We start from the raw sequence: 26056 nt of genomic DNA on the forward strand, positions 1-26056 counted from the left end.
TAGTTCAACAAAAGCACAAAGGGAAACAAATATGGACGGTCAAACAGTTATTGAAGCAAATTCGGCTGATTTGGAGTCGGCTACCTCCACAACTTACGCTGAAATTAACTCAAACTATGACTCCAATATGTAAAGTCATTATAGCTAATGATGGTGGTAAAAAAATTATTTGATTATATTGCGTATAATCAATATTATAATCCCATACAATACGGCCGCCGTAGCCGAATGGGTTGGAGCGTGACTACCATTCGGAGTTCACAGAGAGAACGTAGGTTCGAATCTCGTTGAAAGACCAAAATGAAGAAACAGTTTTTCTAATAGCGGTCGCCTCTCAGCAGGCAATGGCAGGCCCCGAGTGTATTTCTGCCGTTAAAAAGCTCCGCATAAAAATATCTGCCATTCGGAGTCGGCTTGAATCTGTAGGTCCCTCCATTCGTGGAACAACATCAAGACGCACACCACAAATAGGAGTAGGAGCTCGGCCAAATACCTAAAAAGGGTGTAAACGCCAATTATATATATATATTTATATATATATACACGTATATATATATATGCAATACAGTTTGTTAGAATTGAATTGGTCAAATAGTTTCCATTAGACAGACTGTATGTATTTAGAGCAAATGATACAAATTCAATTGTTAAAAAGTAAAATATGATAGAAGAAATGCAGGATAACGTTGTTTCAGCAAAAAATGGGGTCGTTAACCCTAATATTCCAACAAATCACGAAATTGCGAAATATAATATTGATTTTAACACATTAAAATATTTGCAATTAGTACAGCAACCTTTAAGAATAATTATTTGATAAAAAAGTGTACTAATACCAAATAAAAATAAAATATATCAAAAATAGAAGAACATTTTACTTATGAAGATGAAATAATGCGATCTGAAGAAAATAAACATTTCAAACAATTAAAACTCTGCTTCCATTGTATAATAACAAAGAGCTGTAAACTTATAACAAAGAAAGAATTAAAAGTTAATTCATGATATGAAAAATCAGTTATTGTTAAAAATGCAAATTATTTGTTAGTTAACAACATTTGTAACCAAAAATCTAGTGGAAATCGAGTTATCCAATTCAATAAATGTTCAATAAGAGTCAATGATTGTTACTTTTCCAATTTATTTTAAACAATCGAAAAAAATGTTATGAACATGAATTTTAAAAACTGTAGAGATAAGATCGCATTGGATGAAATAGATGAGGAAAAAAATTTTAAAAGAATTTTTTATTTAAGGTTTCATAATAAAGTGCTATACGGGTGTAACATATTTCTCACAATTTTAGTAATACTAGCAATTACCACGGAAAATGGGAAACGAAGCTCGAGTGGGATTTTCTTCAACTTTAGCTTTCAATGCTGAACATATAGTGCATATTGGAAACCATTTTAACAATCACATATGTAAACAGAGAGGCATACGCATACATCTTATTTAAGCTAACCCTGCTTTTTCCCTCGTTTCCTTGTTGTTTTTGAAACGCAAAGAATAGACGGACTGCATTTGATGATTAGTTTTCTAAGTAAGATGTAAAATATATTGTTTTTAATATTTATGTGTAAATGCAGATAAGTACACGTCCTTATAATATACTTACACACTTATAGGTACATGCACGTTTCAAATAAATATGCCAAAACGGAGAAGCATATCGTTCTTAATCTTAATTTTTTTTGAAGCATATATAAATATTTTAGAGGCATTCAAACAGTTAATCGATAATTACATCATTTGCTTTTAGAATGGAACAATACTTGATGGGCTAGCGCTATGGAAAAACAGCCTGGATAAGAAATTTGAAGGAGTTGAAGAATGCTATGTATGCTACACTGTAATTCACCAGGACACTTGTCAGCTGCCCAAACTCACCTGTAAGACGTGCAAAAAGAAATTTCATGGATCTTGTTTAGTAAGTGCATTATCAGAAATTATTAATGTGAACGTGATGCCTTCCGAAACCGTTTCTTTATTTATGTGGAATTTGACAATTGTGTGTCGCCAGTACAGAAAATAAATAAACCTTTGCGTGCAAATGTATACACGTACGGATGTGTGTGCGTATGATTTATTCCATATTTTTGGATTTACAGTCACTTTCGCTTACTTTTTCTCTTCTTTTTGTTTGTTGTATTTGTTTGTATTCTGTGCTGACGTCACAGGGCTTGGGAAGGCGCAATCTTGTATTCTATCATTCGTGAATGTCAGTAAAATTTAGCCATCACCTCGATCAAAAGGTTCCAGCAACAACTGCCAAGTGACACTCAAGTCAACTAATTTCACTTCGTTTTATTTTTTGTTAAGTTGCCAAATCTGTAACCAATATTCCTATCTATCAAAATTGTATCGCCATTGCTTGACATTTGTAAAAGTTACCCCATCATGAGTAAATCGATTTTTCACAGTTTTAAATGTTTAAAGTTTTTGAATTTGCAACAACAAAAGAAAATAATGGAAAAGTCAAAGGCGGCTCTGATGGCTATACCGAAAATAGAGTTCCAGAAATGTTTTGAGAGTTCGATGAAACACTTATGCCAGTGTTGCAGTTGATGGGGGGCGGGTACTTTGAAGACGAAAATATCAATTTCGAGGAACCAACTTGAATTTTCTGAATATATTCTGGAAACTTTTTGATCAAGGTATATAACTCGTCGCAACTCCTAGCAGGATTACTGAGTACTTTAGTATACCCTTAAACCGAGTGCGTCGGAGTGACCCCACTAAAACTTGGATTAGTTCCATTTTTCGCTGTATTCAACAAGTTTCAAATTTGATTAATTTTTTTCCTAGCATGAACAAATCTTTTTGTCGAGTGCAAAATATCTTTACATCTTGGAAATATAATTTAGCCCATGCATATATAAGATATGCGGGGAGGTTTTTATTTATTGGCTTCTTTAATAATAATTATTTTCTCGTAAGTTAGATTTGTGTTTAATGAGGGTCTCCCTAAAATAATTATATCCAACTTCCTAACCCTCTTATTATTAAAAAATAAAGTACGCACCCATCAGTTCCACAACTGACCCGACGAAACAAGCTACTTGCCACATTCATTTAGATATGTCGTTGAATTATTTATGTATAAATACATTAATATGTAGTTGTAGTTAACATAATTTCTATTTTTTTCTCTCTTTTCAGTACAAGTGGTTTACTACGAGCAGTAAATCGACATGCCCCATTTGCCGAAACGTTTTCTAAAAATTTAGAAACCCTCGTAGACTACACATGGAATAACAAACAAGCAATAAGGAGTTTTAATATACTACTTTGAGGCATACTATTATTATAATTAGAAATTAGAGCAACACAAAAACAGAATGCATATGCATATGTCATCCATCGTATGTGCATACATATATGTACCTATATGCGAATTGTCATTATAAATTCGTTTTTATGTAAAATATACTTGTATGAAACTTGTAATTTATTGTTGATGAGCTCTTTAATAATATACAGTCTGTCTAATGGAAGCATGACCGGCAAAATTTAAACTTAGATTTAAATGCTCTTAAAAAGAAGAAGAATATACTTCAGAATACGTGTTGTGCAAATTATTAATTTTGTGAGGAATTTAGAAAGCGTACGTTGTTCTTACAAAATGAGTTCTGTAAAGTTAAAAACGTTGATGACTTCACCGGACGAGGTCCAAACAAAATACATCTCCAAAGCAAAAACAGAAGCTCACTGATTTGTTTGTGACATAGCCGAATTTAGTTGAGTGACGCTGAATCAGTTTTAAAGAAAAGTGGTGTTAATGTATCCAAATACATTATTCGAGGAAGTTTCGAGCAGAAGACCTGAATTTCCGGACCACTTTATCACTCATTAAAAAACTTTCTCGTAAGTACGGCAAATTCAGAACGGAATTGGCCAAACATCATATTCATGAATGAATCTTCCTTTTGGGCGTAGTTGCACTGGTGCACTGATGATAATCGGCAACTTCAACGCAGCATATAGTTAAGGTTCACGTTTGGGGCTGCTTCTCCGTTTATTTGTGTTTACCGTTGTGTAGTCAACTACCTCCACAACTTGCGCAGAAATTAACTCAAAGTATGACTCCAATATGTAAAGCCATTATAGCTAATGATGGTGACTATAGATTTTATTGAATATACAATACAATTTGTTAGAATCGAGTTGTTTGGAAACAGTTTACAAGTTATGGCGATGAAGCTTCTATTAGACATACTTCATACGTAATCATTAAATTAATCTATTGTATAAGGTTTCAGTAGTCGAAATCTTTAAAATTTATGTTAAAAAATGTATATACAAAAATGTAATCCAACTATTTTTCCACGTACCCACAAAAAATTACACCGGGAAACCCATACGAAACTCCATTCAGCCTCTAATATAATATTTCCTCTTCCGTGATGCCGATTTTTATCCATTTAGAGCAGAGTAAATATTTAATACATAGGTCCCAAAGCTGGAAAATATTGATTGGGCCATTAATGAAAAACATCTTTTCCGCCTCCTGGTTGGTAAATTCTTCCAGCAGAAATTGCAACATGAAGGTGAGACCTAGCAAAGTTCCGACTTCCTTATTCAAGAACGCCAAGTACATACATAAAAGCCGGCGAAATTCTCTAGGATTTTCAAAAATTATTGTGCATGAAATATTGAGGAAGGATCTTAGACTTTACCCCTTCAAAACTCAAATCGCGTAAGCACTTAGGCCTAACCTAAATACTATCTTTTGGAAAGATGAAACTTATTTTCATTTCAATGGAAGTGTAAATAAGTAAATTACCGTTATTGGTCACCTAAAGGGCAAAACCCTCTATTAAAACCACATCAGCCACTTCACAGTCCCAGAGTGATGGTTCGGTGTACATTGTCAAGCAGTGGAATTATTGGACCATATTGTTTTGAAAATCGTCAAACGCAAGCAATTTCCGTGGATAGTATTTTTTATCGTTGCACTAACAATTTATTTCCGCCAATAATGAGAGAACATCCTTCCTTCAGTGCACACACATAGTTTGAATCAGGTAACGCCATGCCGCACACGCCAAAGAGACCATGGCGATACTGCGTGATTTCCTCCCTTACAAACTGATAAGCCATTTCGGTGGCATATACAAGCCACCCAGGTTACTCGATCTTACCTTTACGGCCTTTTTTCTGTGGGGGTACCTCAAAAGTAAAGTAGGTATATGAAACAAACCAAGTGACCATCTCAGCAAGAAAACCAAATATCTTTCGCGAGGTTAACGACATCACTTCTCCAGCGAGTAACGAGGTTGAAAAAAAATTGTAAAAAAGGATCAACTAGGTGCATTATATTAATAAAAATTTTCAAAATATGTAGTTCAGAGTTATTTTCTAAAGTAAATATTTTTCAGTTTAAAAATTGAGTGTAGCCTTTGTAAAAATTGTCACGCATATAAGGCGGTAGTTAGCACATTTAATACAAATTAACAATCATTTAAAATATTATTTATAAATCGATTGCATCGGTAAAACTTGTTAAACACATGTACGAGGTGTGTTCAAAAAATAAGGCGAGTTTACAAATTTCGCTGTCTACGTACATTCGACTTTCGATTATTATTTTTTTTAGGAGGATGTGGCAACAAAATGGTGCGGAAGCGCTCGTTCGAAGATATGTTAACGGTTTTAGCAATATAGCACGTTTTCTATTAAATCTTAGGCTAATACTAAATTTCTTTCAGTCACTCAGTCACGATTATCCATTCCGATATCCTGTAGTTTTTCTACGATTTTTGGTGTTGTTTCTGTTTTTGGACGTCCTTGACGTGGATCGTCTCCCTGTTTAAATTCAGCAACCCATCTTTCTATTATACCAATTTGTGGCGAAAAGTCCTTATACACTTTCAACATTCGCTCACAAAGTACTTTTGCTTTTAAACCTTAATTTTTTCCATTGCAGAAAATGCTATGACAAGTCGATACTAAATGCCTTGTAAATAATGAATGAATTTACAGATTGAAATGAAACTTCACATACGTTCATATGAAGAGTGTAATAACATAACAAAGAAAAAAAGGAGTAGCAACGCCCTCATATTGAATCGGAAAACTTAATGAACAACCTTGTATTTTGCTGCTATAAAGACGACATCATTGAATTCGTTTACGCTTTCGAAACTTATAACTAAGTAGATCACTAACATAAGTATTCTGTGACGCTTTGACCCTCCGTGGCATGACCTTAATGAACTGATCAACGTTGAAATTATGTATGTAGGGTATATTCAGATCGCATTATAATGCGCAGTAATTGCAGTGTTGGCAGCACTGCCAATGTGATAATTCATGCAATTGATAGATTTGCTGACGTTTTGCAAATAAATTTACTGCATTTAAGAACGCGCTCTCCAGTGAAATGAAATTATTACTAAGTTTAGTAGCCGACGATGCATGTGAGTCAAAAACTGATAATTTTTTATTAAATTTAAGAAAAGCTTGAAAACTTTCGCTTGGCGATGTTCCTGTCGATCTTCATGTCTTTATTAACTTTTTTTATTTTGTTCCACAACCTTATTCCAGAGGACGCTGTTCTTCCTCCTTCGCGAGAAGAGCTCGCTTTCTCAGTATTAGTCTGAGCAGAAATTTCAATTCGGAAGTACTAAAATAATCGCTAAAACAAAGGAAAATATAATGAAATATAGTTTAACTATCGTCTTTTCAATATATTTTTCATAAAAAGCCAAAAAAATTACTATTATACTTACTTTTCATCAGACATCGTTAAATGGCAGTCTTAAAACTTTTCCTGCAAATATTGCGCGACTTTTTATGCAGGAATGACATTTAAGAACGTGTTGCATTTGCAGTGCTGCCATATTTGCGTTTATGAACGCTATGTTCATTCTGCAAAATGCGTTTCTGAATATACCCGTACTCTGCGTGACATGGCGAGCATGCGACACCAATTATCATTGATGCCATTGCATGCACTTCAATGTCTTTTAATGGACTCCCGTCCTTCCATAGGATCGTTGTGAAGCACGTAAAAGAAGCGGCAGTATCGCAGCACTACAAATAGAGGACAGAGGGTTGTATCAAAGAATAACTGCTCTCAATTTCAATAAGGTTCCAGTATTGGTTCGTTCTAATTCAGCCTATGTACATACATATATTATATTAACGACTGTGAAAGGTGCTGTAGAAATGTGGTTAGTTTTTAGAATTAACGCAGACCTAGAATCAATTTGTATGTGGTCACAACTTAGATAATAGCACATCCAAATCCAAGAAATAGTCTTATCTTACTATTTATACAGCATGGACGATGTTTCTCGTGTTCTACTGAAAGGTACAATATTAAGTACGAAGAAATTGTTAAAGCACTTGGCGTTAAGCTAAATACATCTTCATCATATGCCTAATATCATAATATGCGTATATCATAACAAGAGCTGGTATATGGTTGCCCGGATAACGCTTTCAATAAACAAATTACAACTATTAATTAATAATCCTGCTAGATGATGATGATGATGATAGTAGTTTGTCTTGTTCACAATTTAGTTGAAGTTCATCACCGACCTCCATATACTTGCTCTACAACCAGAGGAGCCAGTGAGATCGATCGGCCAAACATTTAAAAAGGTTTTAAGCGCCAATTATACATACATAGTTATATATGCACACCATACCGCAAGTGCAAAGCATGCAAGTGTAGTGCAATCAGGCCAGAAGATTATGCCAGCGCTCACGATTTGCGCCAACGCTGTGGATCTTATAATGAGGTGGTGATGCGGTTACACTCATTATCGCTGAATAATATATGGATATAGGAACGACACTTGGATCGGATATTTCATTCTCCTCGTGTCTCATATTCTCTGCCAGTCAAGGTGAAAGAAATTGCATAGAATATGCAAAATCGCACCTAACCGCAAAGGCCAATAGCCTTTAAACCAATACAAAGACCATAAGTTGTGTTATAAGGCATAAACTCATTTTATTAAAGTATAAATATTATGAAAATATTAGCCACATAAATGATTTTAATTGAATTTGCAATTTGAGAAGTCCATTTCAGGGTGTTGCGTTTTAAACCTAAAATATACCATATTATTTAGTTATAGAAATTATTGTTAATCACATTTACTCGTACTTCTCTAATATGTCCATCTTCTTTTTATCTTCACTTGTTGGTAGACCGAGTTCTTTCTGACGTTGATCATACATCATTTTTTCAACCAAGCTTCGAGTTTCCCCATCCAAATCAGAAAGCTTCGACGGCTCAGGGTTAATTTTGCGTGTAGAAATTGGCAGATCCGTGGTTATCAAACGGTCCCACCAATTCATTTTATTGACCTAAAAGAAATATAATGGGAAAGAAGGCGCAGGAAAGCGTTAATAACAATTGTTCAAAATTGTTTATGATTTTATAATTAGATGCATATAAAATAAAAATTTTCGTTGTGAAGTAAGTTTTTCTAATCTTCAATTATTATTATTATTTTTTTGGATAGCATAACTTTACGTTCTAAGCACATACTGGTGAGTAAAACGACGAAAGAAAAACTGAGTTAAACCACGAGAACTTGAACTTGAAATAATAATACAAAACAGAAATATTGTTGGAACTAATTTTTTTATTATACTACCAGATTATTATTTCATGGTATTTTTTTAATATGATATCCGGCATATGTTCGCCGCGGATACGAGTTACATGGTCCATTCAATCAGTCCAACTTTTCCAATCGAACAGATTTTTTTTTTTTTTCAAAGTAAATTTTCACAATTTGGAAGCGTTGCTCTGGCGTTAAATGATTCATGATGACTTGCCAAACTTTACTGAACAGAAGTGTAAACACAGTGTGCCATTCTCAGCTGTCAAACCATAGTTATCGATATCGGTAGTTCCCATACAGCTAAAAAACACCCGGTATATATGCTCATCAACGCACATTATTATGCGTACATTAATCAAAAAACAAACTCACATTTTTTTCAGTTTACACTCAAAAAATCTGACGTTAATCTAACTGGTAATTTACAATCACATGTGTTAAATAAAGCAAGCAAGGTGTAAAGTTTGGAGCCAAAAGGACGGTTTTACTTTCCTATTAGCACCTAAATTGCTCCAAATACTTTTGATCCAGCTGGTATCGAACCTAACCCTGAACCCGAAGTAGATTTCTGCTGCGTTTGCCAAATAAGGCACCATCCGAACTCAATCCAACTCAAAGGACTCTCAAACCCGTATCCACGGTCTTAACCAAACACGTATCCGCAAGGAATAGTCTTAGTAGTGCGTATGATCAGCAAATGAGCTGTGTTCACAAATTAATGGTTATCTACTCAATATTTCTCGCTCCTTCACTGTAAGAAACTTACAACTCTCCACTACTTAATCCACGGCGACCTTATTTACAACCTGGACGAAGGAGATCAAACTATTACTACATAGAATCAATAAGCCGATGACACACCAATCCCGAAGGTAAAAAACCTGAAGTTACTGGTTGTAACTATCGATAGTTTGACCTCCTTCTCAGCCCATACAACCGTGATCCCCACTAAGATTCGAAACCGCAACAAGGTTTTCAACTCAAAAATATTTATATACTACACTCAGGACAGCGGCCGCCGGAACTACCTCAGAAGACAGACTGTTCACTCAACATTGGTTCTACGTTACCGAAACAACCTAGGTTTAAATTCAGTCAAAGACTGTCAAGTAGTCAACATTCTCTAAAAATGCTACTGCCGTAAAAACAACAACTATGTACTATACAGACAGAGTATTAACACCATTCACAATATCTCCATGAACTTTCGCTCACCGAAATGTCGCTATCCGAGTTCAACCACCAATCGTGGACGGAGAGTTTCAGCTGACGATGACGTATGACTTCACAACAATAAATTTAAATTTCCTTCGTTTTGTCTTTCTTGAAATGCACTCGCGCTGTGCCTTGAACACGAATTTAAGGTTTTGTATTACCGAAGAACTGTCAAGTGTTCTCATTGCGATCTTTACAAAGTTAAGAGTTTAATTTGACATTTGTTTGTTTACTTTCTTTTGTTTGCACAACGGGCCAATAAATAATAATTTTTTTTTTCAATTAGTTTCAGTAAAAAAACAGTTCGAATCTTACTGTTATTTTTTTGGGTCAATAATAAAAGTTAAAATTCGATTCCAGTCAAATATATCAGTTAAAATCTGAAGCAAGGCATAGTTCGAAGCAATACCGGATGAGAACTCCACTTGGCGAAAGCTCAGCGAGTTTTAATGAGGCGAAAAGCAAGCGAACGCAATAGCGTTCCACTTAATGTGTGCACACCAGAGAACTGCAAGCGGTGGTATTTTTCTGACTTGCGATCCACTCACAAAAAAAGCGGTATCAATATGTACGACCAACGCAAACTAAGCGGTGTTTGCGCTGAGCAGAACCGCAACAGAGCAGTAAATGTTCTATGTATATCGTTTGTACATCCGAGTCTTTCTTTGTTCAGTCTTTGCTTCGTTTATAACTACCGCTTGTGTGATCACTTCGGCTATGCGGTGCTGCATATGACCGCTACCGAATGACAAAAGTACTGAAAACACCGCCTGCACAAATAGATCATAACACACAAGCAAAAGAGTACCGCTAAAAAATATCTATGCCATAGCGCGTTCACCCAATACATAAATGATTAGCACTCGAAAGAGTCCACTTTCTTATTTATGTTTTTTTATCTTTGTTTTCGTCGGCAGTGCATTATCACTCTACTTGCAGATATGTATATATAAATGTGCATGTGATTATATGTTTATTTTTAAAAGATTTATAATGGCGGAGAATTCAAATTTTATTGCTGAGAAAATTTCTTTATATCTTTATATGTATATAAGTATCTTTAGAAGTAAGTTAAAAGAAAAATTATTATTTGTTTTTGTACGATAAGTAATTTGTAAAAGAATGAATTTGGTTTTCAATTTTTATTTTAAAGTTCATTTTATTTTCTGTCATAATTAATAGTAATATACAATAATATAATAAAATAATATCACTGCTTCAATAAAGAAAAAACTTTTCATTTAAAAATACTGCTACATATGTATTTATAAAGATCATTTTTTTCCGTGCGGTGCTATGAATTATACTGCAGACAATCTCACTATTCGCAAGGGATGACGAAGCGGTGTTTGCGGTGTTTTCCTCATTTGACAGAGTTCACACGTCACACCGCTTAGCCGAAGTTGAATATACGATTGCTTTCAAATCTAACACCCGAGTATACGAGATATTCATACACTCAGCAATCGCGGTAATAGCGGTATTGATCAGCACACCACCGCTCTTTTGCTTTCCGCTCAAATGCGTGAAGTTTTTCTGAAAATGTACTGTGAAGATCGAACAAAAAGAGAGCAGTTTTTGCATTTGACCGTCATGGAAATGAATGCTTCAGCTCAAATCACTTGCCGTTTGAGTATGAGTAGTGGTCTTGAAATTTTATTTGTGGAATTTTTGCGTTTCAGTTATAGAAAAACAGAGTATTGAAGCGGTGTGCAAGCAGTAGCAGTACACCGCTGCAGTTCTCTGGTGCACACCATGAAACGCCAAATGATGGAAACATTTTTTTCTAACAGCGGTCACGAGTGAGAGCCGAGTGGCGAATCTTCTGGTTGTCGGTTGTAATTGCAGCTTTCCGATTTCGAACATTCTTTGTGTACTTAGTTGTACGTTTTTGTTGCACAGAGGCGTGTGCGTAGTTTGGCTGCAACAAGGTAATGATCCGAGTTGATGTTGGGTCCTCGGATACATCTAAAACACCAGAAGCGTGTCGCTTTTTTAAGTCATTTATAGGGCTTTCAGTTAATTTCGAAAATGGGCTAGGTCAATTCCAACTTTAAAAACAAAATTTTCGTATGAAATTGACACAAAATTTCATATGCGTAATAAATTTCAAGACTAATAAAATTCTAAATAAAAAGGTCGTATAATGTAAAAATATTTTTTAATTTATTCAAATGCAATTCATTAAATATTTTAAAACAAGAAATATATGACTAAGACCACTTGCATAATTATGGGCACATATACTGCCTTTTCAACTAAATACTAAGTTATAAACTACGTGGTGCGCGTGGTAATAACAGTTTAGAGTTTACATTCGAAGAAGATCAATATATGGTTCAGCTACGGAAATTTTTGAGATTGAACTACGGAAACCACGATTAAATTATTACATATATGGATTGATGTGAGAACATGCTGTGCGTTTATCTAGCAATCCAGGGACTTTGTTTTGCGAGGCATAAAAAAGTGAAAATTTTATAGCATTTACAGCCCCAAATCAGTAACGAGCTGCCACCATTAATTCTGCTTATGTGAGTTTGTTATCCCGATCATTTAAATTCAATTGTTTTTCATCGTTTAAGTTTTGATTCTCAAACCTATACTTTTCAGCAAACGTCATATAGACGATAATATATAATAGTAATGTTCTTGTTTTGAACTAATCTTTGGCCTGTTTGAAAGAGGTATTTTTGAATTTGCTGCTGAAAAAGTTAATTCGATCTGCAGAACTAATTCGCTTAGGTACCATAATTTATAAGAACATACATTTTCATCATAATAAAATTACAAATGTCACTAAACCAAAGGCCATAAAAAGAAAAGCACATATTTTCCTAGTCAGTGTGGGCCATATAGCGTTTGCTTTTTGAACCACCTATTTTTTTGAGAATGGTAACACAAATGGCATGTCAAATGTGTTCATAATTTACTTAAAGGTTTGACATTTACGAAATGGGACGCTATACGCTTGAACAAAATTGGGAAATATTGAAAATCTATCGTTTGACCGAAGATGAGCATTTTTACCGAAAAATCATCTTTTCTGATGAAGGTCATTTTCACATCGGTGGCTACGTCAATAAGGAAAATTGTCGGATTTGGGACTCAGCAAATCCACACGTTACTGTAGAGAAGCAAATACATACACAACGAGTCACTGTTTAGTGCGGTTTTTGGTCTGGCGGCATCATCTGGCCATTTTTTTTCGAAAATGAGCGAGGAGCCGCGGTAACAGTAAATGGCGAGCGTTACCGTGATATTCTCAACGAGTTTTTGTTTCCAAAAATTGAAGAGGATGACATGGACGACATTTGGTTTCAACAGGACGGTGCAACTTGTCAAACTGCCAAAGTTACACTCGAACTTTTGGCTACCGTTTTTGAAAACCGAATAATCAGCCGAAATTCCGATATCAATTCGCCGCTCGGAGCTGTGATTTAAGCCCGTTGGACTATTTTTTGTGGGGAGCCGTTAAGGACAAATGCTATGCGAACCATCCAGCGACGATTGATGCTTTAAAACACGAAGTCGAAGTTGCCATTCATGAAATCGGAGCCCAAACAATCGAAAATGTGCTTAAAAATTGAGTTGATCGAATGGCTTACTGTAGAGCCAGTCGTGGCAGTCATTTGAACGATATTATTTTTAATTCATAAATGACAATGTTCCATCTTCAAAATAAAATAAAAAAGTTAAAGAAAAAATATTGATTAGTTCTTTTTTTATAGCCGATTCAAAAAGCAAATTTTACATGGCCCACCCTATACATGCATGTACATATACCTATGTACGCAGTTTTTAGAGAAGTAGCTTTGGTTTTGAAAAATAAAAAAAGCTAGCTTTGGCTTTGAAGAGCTTTATTCCCTTATTTTAAAGATTGACAACATTTTGGCCGACCTATAAATTTTAATGTTATTATTTACCTTTTCAAGCGTAATGACCACAGTCTTGTTGTCTACCAGCTGCCACAGTGAATCTTCTTGCTTAACTTCTGCACAGAGTGTTCCATTGATTATAGGCTCCTGGTTTTTTAAGGCGACGAAAATTGAAGATTTTCCTATCGTGACGGAAATATCTCTAGCTTTTACAGTAAATGAAGCCTTGAGTGGAACTTTAACCTGTAAGAAGAAAAACGAATGACAGAAGTGTGGAAATTTTTATTACTACTAATTTTAATTAAATATTAGTCCGGAAATTGGAGGTTCAGGACGATAGAAAGGTCTCAATTATTCCAATTTTCTTAACTGATACAATTTACAATTTTTGTGGAAGACGCGCTATGGTGGCATTTGAATATTTTTATTATTCTTAATGAAACACACAAAATTAAAAACAGCAAATTAATAAAACAGTGTCTGTGAAAAAGTGGGTTAGAATTTGAGCTAAAGTGAACTGCATTAAAAAACAAAGCAAAATACAGAGTGCCAGCAGCGCTGATTTCTTTAGAGTATCATTTCCGAATCGGTTTCCAACATTTCTAAGGTTTTCGCACTATTGAGTCCATTTTGAACTCAAAATTTAATACAAACTCTTTGTTGGAAATTCGATAACTGCAAAAATGTCAATCGAAAACACATGCAGAGGTAGAATTACTCAAGACGGCATACCTTTTACAAATGTCAAGCAATGCGAAGAGACAAAACTCAAATCTGTTGTCGCAGAGCGTTCCCTGGCAGTTGTTCTGAGAACGTTTTGAACGTTTTTGTGGTATGCGTCTAAAATTTTACCTTATGTAACTTATGTCTTAAACAGACCCATCGCAATACCAGCTTTTTTGTCCAAGGTACTTGAGCGCATAATGCATGCTCAGATAAATTCTTTTGTCGAAACATGCTGATTAATCGGTACCAATCTGGATTTAGATCCAACCGAAGCTGTATAACGGCGCTAATTAGAGCATCAGATTATATCAGACTAAATATTGACAATGATCGCGTAACATTATGAACACTTCTGGAGCATTCTAAAGCCTTCGACACTGTCAATCACGAGCTTCTAGCTTTGAAGCTTAACAGCTTGTTTAACTTCTTATCGACAGCATTACATTTAATAAAATCATACCTCAGTGGCCAATGTTTCACACTAATCCAAATACTAGAGAAACACATAGAGTTCGAACTGAATTTGCATTGTCTGTTCATTGATTTTAAGCAACCTTTCGACAGTATTAATAGGAACCGTCTGAACGACATAATGTTTAAGCAATGTATACCGCTAAAAATTATAAAACTAAGCCAGATGACGCTACCAAACATCAATGCGAGGGTTATGATAAATGGAGATGTTACCAACGAATTCAGCGTTTCATCAGGTGTAAAACAAGGCGACTCACTATTCACGAAATTTTTAATTTATTACTACATGAGGTAGTAGCAAACTAAAACACTTCTATTTTTAATATTTTAGAAATAAGCTCAAACACTGTCAAATAACTTATGGTTGTATGTTTGATTAATAAATAAATAATTTAAAAAAGCCCGGCTTACGATTTCTGAAACGTTAAGCTTGGAAGCTCATTATCAAATATCACAGAACAGTTTTCAATGACATTGAAGTATTTTAGCAACTCTTCTCATGGAATGAAAAACAATCTAAAGATAAAATTTTATTAATTCATGAGATTAAAGTAGACTTTCTTTAAATTTCCTTAAATGACTCTATACTAAACTGCATTTTTAAATGGTGGCCTTATGCATTATTAAATTAAATAAATATCAGTTTACAACCAAAACGTGAACCAAAAATTATTACACGTACATGCCTAAGCAAGTGCGATTTATTTGCAAGTACCATCGAAAGAAGAGGATATTTTTCACATTAACTTTTCTTAGAATACAAGAACACAAAAATCATTGGAATATATTCGGCCTTAATGGCCTTAATCAAGTATTTAAGAAGTATGACGTTACAAAAGCGGTTGAATAAGGCTCTATTAAGGCACATTTATCTATGGTATATATCTATGGATACAATTTTTCTGAAAACAAGATACGATTCGAAATCATGCAATTTTTTTTTCCATGCGACTTAATGTTTCTGTGTTCTATAGTGATTTGAATTTAGTTTTTCTTAAACAATTTTTTTATTGTGTTTTATTATTAATTTTTGTTTAGAACATTGAGAGGAAAACAAACACGGAATGAAACACATTTCAACTGGTACTTTTAGCTTCAACAACAGATTTGCAATTGAGGATGCCGATACATCACGCCTCAAGTATACCCGAACATACGATGCTTTGAGGCAAGCATTTAGCTTATCAGTTGGTGTTGATGTATGTATCACCGGAAAAGTTTTTCAAAGTCGTTAGATAACACTGTGCGACAGTGATTTTATACTTTTATGGAGACCTAGCACAACTTGTAGGTATAGAAAACTAAGAAAAAATGTATAGGAGAAATTTCCAATACACCCCCAAAATCTCGTTTTATGGCCATAAAACAGTTTTTCAGTAGGTTGATGTGAAGAATCACTCCTAACTTCGCCAATTTCCATCCGATGTCGAATTTGTTTTTTTAGTTCGAAAGAACAAAAACAAGCCTTTTTGACAGTGTGTTGACAATTTTTCTGAAATCCCAACTGACGAGACTGTAGACGGAAGTATTTGGGATTTTTTTATTTTTTCTCTATTTTTTCAACTTTGACATAATTTTTACGATATTATCCGTTATTGAGGATTTTTTTAGTACACTACTGTTATAGTAAATTTAATTTTGCGTCGAATGAGTTATATTTGACTGTTATTAAATTAAAATAAAAAGAGTTGTGTGAGTTTTAAGATTTTATTTTTTTTTTTTCTAATTTGGTATGTAGGTATAACTTACGCTAAATGGGAATAAGGACGTGTTTTGATGCGTTATTATAGATACGTAATATTTATTGGAGTATATATGTATACATAAGAGTACACTGTACTGCATACAACAGAACTGGTTAGAACTGACGAAAATATCTGGCATATTATAGCACTTTTTTTTTTCAATAGAAATATAGAAAAGCTTCCAAGTGTACCAAAATTCACACTGTACATTGATTAACAAAAGAAGTTTGTTATTATAATTTAACCTTATTAAAACGTCAAAGTTTTATTGTTTGTTTCACTGAAATTCAAGAGATATAAATCAAAACGTTGCCAGAAAAGTCGAATTTCTCAATATTCTCGGATGATGTGGCAGCCTTATCATAAACCAGATGATTGTTATTTTTATAAAACGGACGTAAACGGTCATCACTATAAAAACTCGAAAGCACATAAAGTATGCTGATGTTGCAACTGTTAAGAACCCCGTAGTCTTGGACGATATGATTGACTCAACTGCAGGAACTGAAGGAAGTTCAACTCATTGCTGATGATGATCAAACTGATAACAATAAACCCGATGATGAAGAGTACTTTCCGTCTGGTTCAAAGTCTTCAGAACGACACATTGTATCAAATTCAGATTTTAAGGATCTTTCTCGTGATTTACTTCTATCGGGAAGACAATCTGAAATGCTCGCTTCTCGATTTAAACAATGGAATTTAGTTGATGACGACTTCAGATGAATGATGATGATCGAATTTCTTACAGAGAAGTATTCAAAACTGATGAAGCGAATGACAAATGTACCGTACCATACTAAACTCCAAAGGGCCGTGATTCTTCACATCAACCTACTGAAAAACGGTTTTATGGCCATAAAATGAGATTTTGGGGGTGTATTGGAAATTTCTCCTATACCATTTTGTTTAGTTTTTCTATAGCCATAAGTTGTGCTAGGTCTCCATAAAAGTATATTTAATTTTTTTTTTTTTTTGTCACACAGAGTAATCAGATAAGAGCGGCAAAAAACGACATTGTAGTTTAAATAGATACAAAAAGTAACTTATGGTTTTTTTCTTTTAAAGTGTTACAGTATCTAAACTACTCGAAACAAAAGTTTTTTTACATACAATGCAACGCTTTTTTAGTGACTTCTGTTGAATCAGCCACCACAAAAAATATGTTTTTAACGTAATAATCTATACATGTTTGAGTATGATTGTGTAATATATACCTCAACATCTTGTAAAGTTTGTGTCCATGAGTACTTATCCAGAGTGCAACCATTGCCAGCGTTTGGTTTAAGCTTTCCGATTTCATCTTTTTCAGAATCGTCCTCTATATCATTAATAGGTTTAGACGGCTCAGCTTCAGGGATACTTTCTTCATCACTAGTTTTAAGACGAAGAAATATTATTTTATATGATTTACGATTAAACGTTTTCATTAGCAATAATCAAATAAGCATAATAATAATAATAATCCACATTTATGTAAAGAGTGTATAACAATCCCCAAGAAAAATGGAGAAAAGGGACTTATTGATATTCGCCATCTACACAACAACCAAATAACTAACTGAAGAACTTATATTTATACAACCAAAACACAGCACTTCATAAAGCAATAATACTGCATTCCCATGGCAGCCAGTTCTACGTTACCGGAGTGACTCGGGTTTTTCCCGACCAAGGGCTGCCGCCCCAGTATACTAGCCCTGTCTAATGTATCGTATATCACCCCACCCCTTGCGTCACAATAGCAACTCTTCGCAGCAATCTTGCTCCAAATACTTCTCTTCAGAGCTGGTATCGAATCCAACCTTGGGCTAGAGGTATTCTATTGCTGCGTATGCCATAAACGGCTTCACCCGAACTCCACCTCGGTTACGTACAGGAAGTGCAACGGGTGGAGCCACCTTAAAACCTGTTCCGGCCTTAAGACACATAGGGCGTTGTCCACATGGTATGTGGCCACGTGTTGCTTCCGCCAGCAGGCGTCTGATGCCTCAAAGGCTACTTTATGAGCCTAGCGTTCATAGTCCACCACAGAGTGCAGTGTCGTCTCATTGATGAAGGCATCAACCGCAGGGACAGCACCTTAGAATGTCAAGGTATAGCTGTCCGGACAGGCGATGCCAAGCTCGAAATAATATATATATATACTACCTGTCACCTGCTGCCTGGCTGAATATATTCCTTATATTGGTGCACTCATCAGAGGTGAAAACCGATTGATTGTAGGTGACTTTGATGCGCATCACAGTCTTTGGCATTCAAGTGTACCAAACGATAGTTGTGGACATCACTTGGTAGAGCAGATAGACGATTCGACATTCAGCACTGTGAACGACGACGCCCCCTCCAGGGTAGTGGGCAATTACAGCAGCTCGCCTGACATTACAAGAGCTAGCGCTGGTCTGATAAATAGTATAACGGGGCGACCTATGCTATCGCTTGCATCAGATCACTTGCCCATTATCGTCTCGATTGAGAGACCTGCTGACTTTGTTTCCGCGAATCACCGATCCTGTTTTAACTTTAAAAAAGCTATTTGGGCCGGCTTCGCGGAATTCACTGAAAACACCTTCGCCGCTCTTCCCATCCGCAGGCGAACGCGCCTTCCGCAAGGTGCTCACAGCTGCTGCGGCTCCTTTCATTCCTGCTGGAAGGCTCAAGGACATTCGTCCTCATTTCCCAGCCGAAGCAGCCAATTTAGCAAACGAGCGTGACCACCTTCGCCAGGTCGATCCCCGCATAAGGGGTCTCAATTTGGAGATCCGGCAACTGGTAGATCAATATAAGCGGCCCAAATGGATTGAGCATCTGAAGACCTGCAATTTCACCACTGGTGTGAGTAAGCTCTGGTCCACCGTTAGGTACCTGTCGAACCCGACGAAGCACAACGACAAGGTGGCTATCACCTTCAACGGTTGCGCTTCGTCGGACCCGAAGAGATGCGCGAGCTATTTTAGCCGACTTTTTACACTGCATCCTCCGGCCGACAGAACCAAGCGTCGTGCCGCCAGACGGCTGCACAAACTGACGAACAACAGTGCGCCATTACTTTCTCCAGTGATGAGGTTCAGGGTGCTATCAACAAATCCAAATCTTCAAAAGCTAATGACCCTGACGGACGGATTTCGCACAAGGGTCTTCAATCTGTCCTTGGCCACTCTCATCATCCCTGACAAGTGGAAAGCAGGGAAAGTGGTCCCACTACTGAAACCTGGGAAACCCGCCAACCAGTAGTGAAGACACTTGAAGCTCTCCTACTCCCACTCTTCACGAAACATCTGGCCCCAGCCCCACATCAGCATGGTTTCCGACGAGTGCATAGCACCACCACTGCACTAACTGCCATAAACGCCCAGATAAACCGCGGGCTTAACCAAAACCACCCCTGCGAGAGGATTGTCCTAGTAGTGTTGGACCTGAACAAGGCTTTCGACACTGTCAGCCATTCCACGCTACTAGATGATATTTATCAGTCGACACTCCCGCCAGGGCTGAAGAGGTGGTCCGCCAACTACCTGAGCAGTCATCACTCGTCAGTGATTTTTCTAGACCAAACATCAAAGCAGTGGAAGATTAAGCAAGGTGTACCACAGGGCGGTGTCCTTTTACCCTTGCTGCTCAACTTCTACATCTCGAAACTCCCCCAACCACCAGGTGGAGTCTCCCTAGTCTCCTACGCCGACGACTGCACAATAATGGCGTCGGGCCATGACATTTCCAAATTTTTGTTATAAAAAGTTAACCACTGCACATCAACACATAGCCAGAGTAATAAACGAAATAATAAATCAATCGTAAAACTATCTCCTTTGCTTACTATTGGCAAAACATGAATAAAACCAAAAAACACAGAAACAACCATCCCGTCGAACTACAGACCTATAATATGCCTTCCTACCCTATACAAAATAATAACATCTACAATTAGTAACAAAATATATACACATCTTTCATACTATAACATTTTAACGAACGAAGGGCTGCTACAGTAGAGGAGGTAAAGAGCAATTAATAATAGATACAGTAGTAATAAAACAAACCACTACCCAAATGCGCTACACACCTGCTCATAGACTGTCAAAAAGCTACCGATTCAATGCCCCAGTGGCTTCTAACGGTGTTACAAATAATAAAATACTCCCATAACTTACACACTTTTTAACAACTACCATGTTTAAAAGGAAAACGAGCATAGGCTTAACAACACCATTAAATATAATAACAGCAATATTTAAGCGAGACTCTTTAAGCGCCCTATGGTCTTAGCCTAAATCCCTTGTCTAACACACTTAAGAACACTAAGGTGGGTAGAATCTTAACCAGAAATCAAACTGGTAATCAAAGCATGTACAATTTACAAGAAAATCATTTTCTTTATTTATTGAATCTTTCTTATATAAGAAACTAACAATAAGTTTCCAAATCTTATATGCTAGAGTAATAAGTCTCATTCGCAGTGCTAAGTGACTAATTACTTATTTAAATGTAATATACTTAGTCTTAGTGTTTTTATAAGTGTGTAGCATGCTACTAATTTCTAACAACAGAATCAATTATGTTATCAGCAGTGATTGTTGCCCCAAAAGAAGACAGATGTAACCACCTAAAACGAGCTGCTACATCAAGTTCACCACAATCATTAGTCCTAACGATACAAGTTCGGGTACAACGATGTTTGTTTACTTTTTATTCCACTGTTTTACCAACGAAATTAGCAGCAATGTGCGTTGCGCCGGCACCATAGCAGTCGCATTAGTACCTTTGCACACGGGTCGTAACGCACACTTGTGTTCAAATGACAAACCATACACGCGTAATTAGCTATTCGTAATCGTCACAGAAAGCATGCAGCATGACGTTTATCGTACAGCAGAGACATCAAATATCATGTAAGCTAGTAGTTTGCTTTTGATTTTTTTTACAAATCATTTTTAAGACATTCTGAAAAATGTCTGAAATTTGTAATCATCCTCTTGTAACTCTTTTATGGCAATGAATAATCTTGGCGCTTTTAATGGCGCTGACTTCAGTGGACAGCACTTCCAATGGCACTAATAAAGTACCGTTTCTTGAAAAACAATTTGACACATTTTCCACAATGCAAGAGCGATCTAAAAATACGTCTTCACGTAAGGTACTGAATCAGTAACTAGTGATACAAAACACTCTTTTTAGGATTTCCACGACAGTCGGTTTCACGTTACCGATACGACCTCCATCTATATCCGGTTAAGGATTGTCATTCTAGCATAAATTAATGTTTATACTACAACAACAGAAACAACAATTTTATATAATTTTTTTGTAAATAACTTTTAGAACTACGCTCCGTATTTCGAATATTAATATTGGGACCAAAACACGTCGTTGCCGTATAGGCTATTTCAGAGCAGATTTGGCACCCGGGCTGTAAACTAGATAATTACCCTGAAGACCAATATTTCCTGAGGGAGGGGTTTCCACTTCCAAAACGTGAGAGACCTTCTCTAATCCCTTTACAACTTTTTTTCCAAAGCGCGGGGTATTGATATACAATTATCTCATTAAGTTTTATCTAATATTTAACCACAATGCGTTAATGGAGTCCTTTAAAGTACCTGTTCTGCTTTTTAGGAATGTTATTAGAGTTCTTGACGACGTCTGTATCCTTATCAATATGTCCTTCTTTCTGCGCAGAGCACATTTTCACTGCTAAATCTGATTGCTTATGAAAAACGTTTAGAAGCAAGCTTTCCCATTGTGACTGAGAAGCCCCAGTAAAGAAATCAGTTTTCCGACGAAGGAAGCTAGCAATCGTATTTAGAAACTAAAGAAAAACATTGGATTTTATTATAGGAATTTAGCTTCGATTTGATTGACCTACCTGGGGTACGCCGTCCTTATGTTTCTCTGCTATAGCTAATAACAATCCATCAAACTTTTCCTCTTCTATTGACATTATTAAATCAAGTCTTTTTATTTAATCTGTTCTGTACCACACCGAAATAATACCCACGGGTAATATAAATATGAAAAAGAGACTTTATTGAAATTGGATTTTTATCGGTATATCGATAATCAGGATAAGCATCAACCAGTCAGAAAATAGAAATCTATTTTCGCGTTATAATGTGTTCCCACGCACTCCGCCAAATACGGTGTTCACTCTCTCAATTACTACTACTTAAAACACTGTACGAACGTCCTATTCGTAATTCTAGTTCTTTAAATTTACACTTTTCCCTCATAGTAAGATTCACGCTTTTTCGTATTACAATGATACTTACGACAATTTATGAAATTCGGCTCGCCTGAAAGAAATCTGGCAATCTCGCTCCTAGTAGGTGTGATTCCGTTCCTGAGATATACAGTACCTATTCTTCAGTAATAATATACGTGTTTTTACAAGAATACGCAAACAGAGTTTTATTTCATAGAAATATGGTATATCTTAATTATTTTCAGAATCCTGAAAGTTGGTTACCCATCATTAACGTACGTCGCTTCTGTTGGTATTTCGTTTGATATTTAACATTTTTTATGAATTTATTTACTTTTTTCTTGTTTGCATTTATTATTTTGACTGCTCATTTCGATAAATTTCTATACTTTCTTTTGACGTGAAATTCTAATGTACAAAACGTTGTTGTTGATCAAGTGACACCACCTTTAATAGATTTGTCTTGCTGAAACCCGTGAAAATGTGATTTCAAATATTTGAAATTGCTTTATTAAAGTCATCCTTATTTATTGAAGAGCTATTAGTATGTTCTTTTATAATTTTCAATTTTTCTAATATATTTTTGTCTGAAAATATTATAAACAAAAGAATATTATTGTTTTTGAATATCTATTTTATAGAGTATAGGGTAATAGGGCACATTCAGTAGGAAAACATTTAAAAAATTACATTTCATATACCAATAGTAAATGTTTGAAAAGTTTAAAATCAAGTTTCTGAATCGTAGAACGTTGAAGAAAAGGTGACGAATCTGCCCCAGTTTACATTATGTGCCCCAATCTAAATTGTCATATGTACCCTGAAATGTTGTGATTAACGTCAGTAAATTTTTTTTTCATTTTAACAAACGGATAACACCATGAGGAGGCTCCGCACTCTCGACATGGCATTTTTAATTGATGTAACGGACACAGCACATCTAAAACTAACGAAGCTTTGCTCGTTTGTTAAAGCTACCGGATGGTTTGAAAAGGAACCCATAGGGTAAGAATAAGTTCCAGTGGTATCACAATGGACCTATGAAAAGTCTAAGTGTATCATTGCGACAGCGACCCAACCTACCTACCTAGTAAAAAAGTTATTTAAATACAAACTTTGATGACTAATTTTGTGCCACTTTGTATTTGTAGTTGTTATTATGCTGATAGCTTGTACGATAGGAAAGTATGATTAATTTAATACTTTTAATTGACAACGGCGGCCGCCGTAGCCAAATGGGTTGGCGCGTGACTACCATTCGGAATTCACACGGAGAACGTCGGTTCGAATTTCGGTGAAAACACCAAAATTAAGAAAAACATTTTTCTAATAGCGGTCGCCCCTCGGCAGGCAATGGCAAACCTCCGAGTGTATTTCTTAAAGCTGTACGTCCCTCCATTTGTGGAACAACATCAAGACGCACACCACAAATAGGAGGGGGAGCTCGGCCAAACACCCAAAAAGGGTGTAGGCGCCAATTATATATATATATACATATATATAATTGACAAAGGCGTTTTTGGTTTTACTATTTTTATCAAAATCCGACTCTTAATATAACACAACTTCCGGGTTTCACCCAAGTATCTTCTTGGTACCTTCCGAACAGGAGGAGGAGCTAATGTGGAGAGGAGCTAATGTGAGAAGGCGAAGCAACCCAGGATATCTGGTTGTGTGCAGTGCTTGGGACCCGCCACGTAAAAATTAAAGAAGAGCTGCTAGCTTAAAAACAGCTGCCATGAAAAGGAGCACAAATTCGGTGTTGGATTCTTATTGGGAAAGAGACTTTTGGTCGATTTTGTACGTAACAGTTACAAAGAGTAACAACTCAAGATTTTCAACCTTGGTTTTTTGTGTATGAATTCATAGTTTATATCTAATATACCTATTATAGTTATAATACAAATTTGTTTTAAGATTAATGTTTCATGCAAGGCGGACTTTCTTTATTAATGATCTTAATTCGACTAAATATACTTTTACATTATTTTGATTTCAGCCTTTGCTGAATATTTTCGGTTTCAAGTTCTGACTCTTTTGTATTTAGTGTGCGATATGTTCCTTTTCTTTTTCTAATGAAAAGAAGATAAGGCAAAACTAAAAACATATATTGCGTACATATGTAAATGATGATTTTGATGAGAGTGCATTACATTTTGACTACCAATAAACAGTAAATATTTTACTGATATTGTAAATCAATTTATATCATCAATATTTTTACTGCAATTTCTTTTAGTAATCAGTAATTGATTCCAGTAATCAGTAAAAAAATATTTTTACTGAAATTTTTTTCCAGTAATTAAATAGTAAAAAATTATTGTATATTTATTGTATTTTTACTGCTACTGCAAAGTGCACATCTATGATACTAAATTCCACCTGTTTGAAGTCACGTCTCGGATAATTTCTAATTTTTTCATTAAAAACGCCGGTCACTTGACCCTGCAATCAGAGTTTACAGATTACTTACAACTGTTTAGTATAACTCTAGCTCATGTTTTATATCTACAAATTGGTTTAAAGAATTTAATAGAAATAAAATACCTTTTAAACCATATATAGTACGTATAAATATGCTAACATAAATTTGGTGCGCGTTCGTTTGGCGGTTCTACCGGACAAATTTAAAACCAAAACAACATGGGGAATACGAATTTGGCGTATTTATCTGCATTCTGTGTATATGTGTACATGAATTTCGCGGTTTTACAAGTGGCAAGATTATTCCACCTCCTGTCTATCCGTATAGAAAGGTTTCAGTATGTTGTTTTCTTTCTCGAATTGTAGGTAAACCGTACTTTTGGCAATCTCATCTACAATTTAGTTTCCTGCAATGCCCTTATATCCGGGTACCCAATATGGCTTCCCTGGCCATAAGAACGTTTTTAGATGAAATTTCATATGAGTTTACTGCCGCTTTACTGTCAACGTATATGTATATTTACAATATGTTGGAATTGCTCGATTACAAAATGCACAGTATTAAGCCTTATCATGTCGGTCTCCTTGCCGCGGGGATGAGGCTTAAGTGGTGATTTAACCCCATGTTAAGGAGATTAACTTACCACGAACTAACAGGGCAGCTCCATATATAAGATAAACCTTTACCTGACAAGGCAAAGGCTAAGGGACCTCATATGTCGAATGACACTCTTCCGTCAACGTCTGCCGAATCATTCGCAAGAATGGCAGCAAAGGGCAACAAGACTATCTTGACAGCTATCT

The 26056-nt window shown here is 35.7% G+C and overlaps 2 protein-coding genes across 3 annotated transcripts in view; one reads left to right on the top strand and one right to left on the bottom strand.

Annotated features, from left to right (window-relative positions):
* LOC128859794 (E3 ubiquitin-protein ligase listerin) overlaps positions 1–3450 on the top strand; it is a 45951-nt gene extending 42501 nt beyond the window's left edge. For both annotated transcript variants that reach the window (XM_054096879.1, XM_054096880.1), the window contains exons 16-17: positions 1763–1930; positions 3163–3450. In XM_054096879.1, the coding sequence (XP_053952854.1) occupies positions 1763–1930; positions 3163–3222 (228 nt within the window). In that variant the 3' untranslated portion in view covers positions 3223–3450. The remainder of the gene's footprint in view (positions 1–1762; positions 1931–3162) is intronic.
* Positions 3451–7944: 4494 nt separating this feature from the next.
* LOC128859797 (nuclear migration protein nudC) lies at positions 7945–22691 on the bottom strand. Its single transcript, XM_054096883.1, has 6 exons — positions 22493–22691; positions 22227–22435; positions 17847–18003; positions 13733–13927; positions 8126–8328; positions 7945–8067 (listed from the first exon to the last, which is right to left on the bottom strand). The coding sequence occupies exons 1-6, from the start codon at positions 22565–22567 to the stop codon at positions 8016–8018; spliced, it is 891 nt and encodes a 296-aa protein (XP_053952858.1). The 5' UTR covers positions 22568–22691; the 3' UTR covers positions 7945–8015.
* Positions 22692–26056: the final 3365 nt, after the last annotated feature.

This window comes from Anastrepha ludens, chromosome 4, assembly GCF_028408465.1.
Source record: "Anastrepha ludens isolate Willacy chromosome 4, idAnaLude1.1, whole genome shotgun sequence".
Lineage (NCBI taxonomy): Eukaryota > Metazoa > Arthropoda > Insecta > Diptera > Tephritidae > Anastrepha > Anastrepha ludens.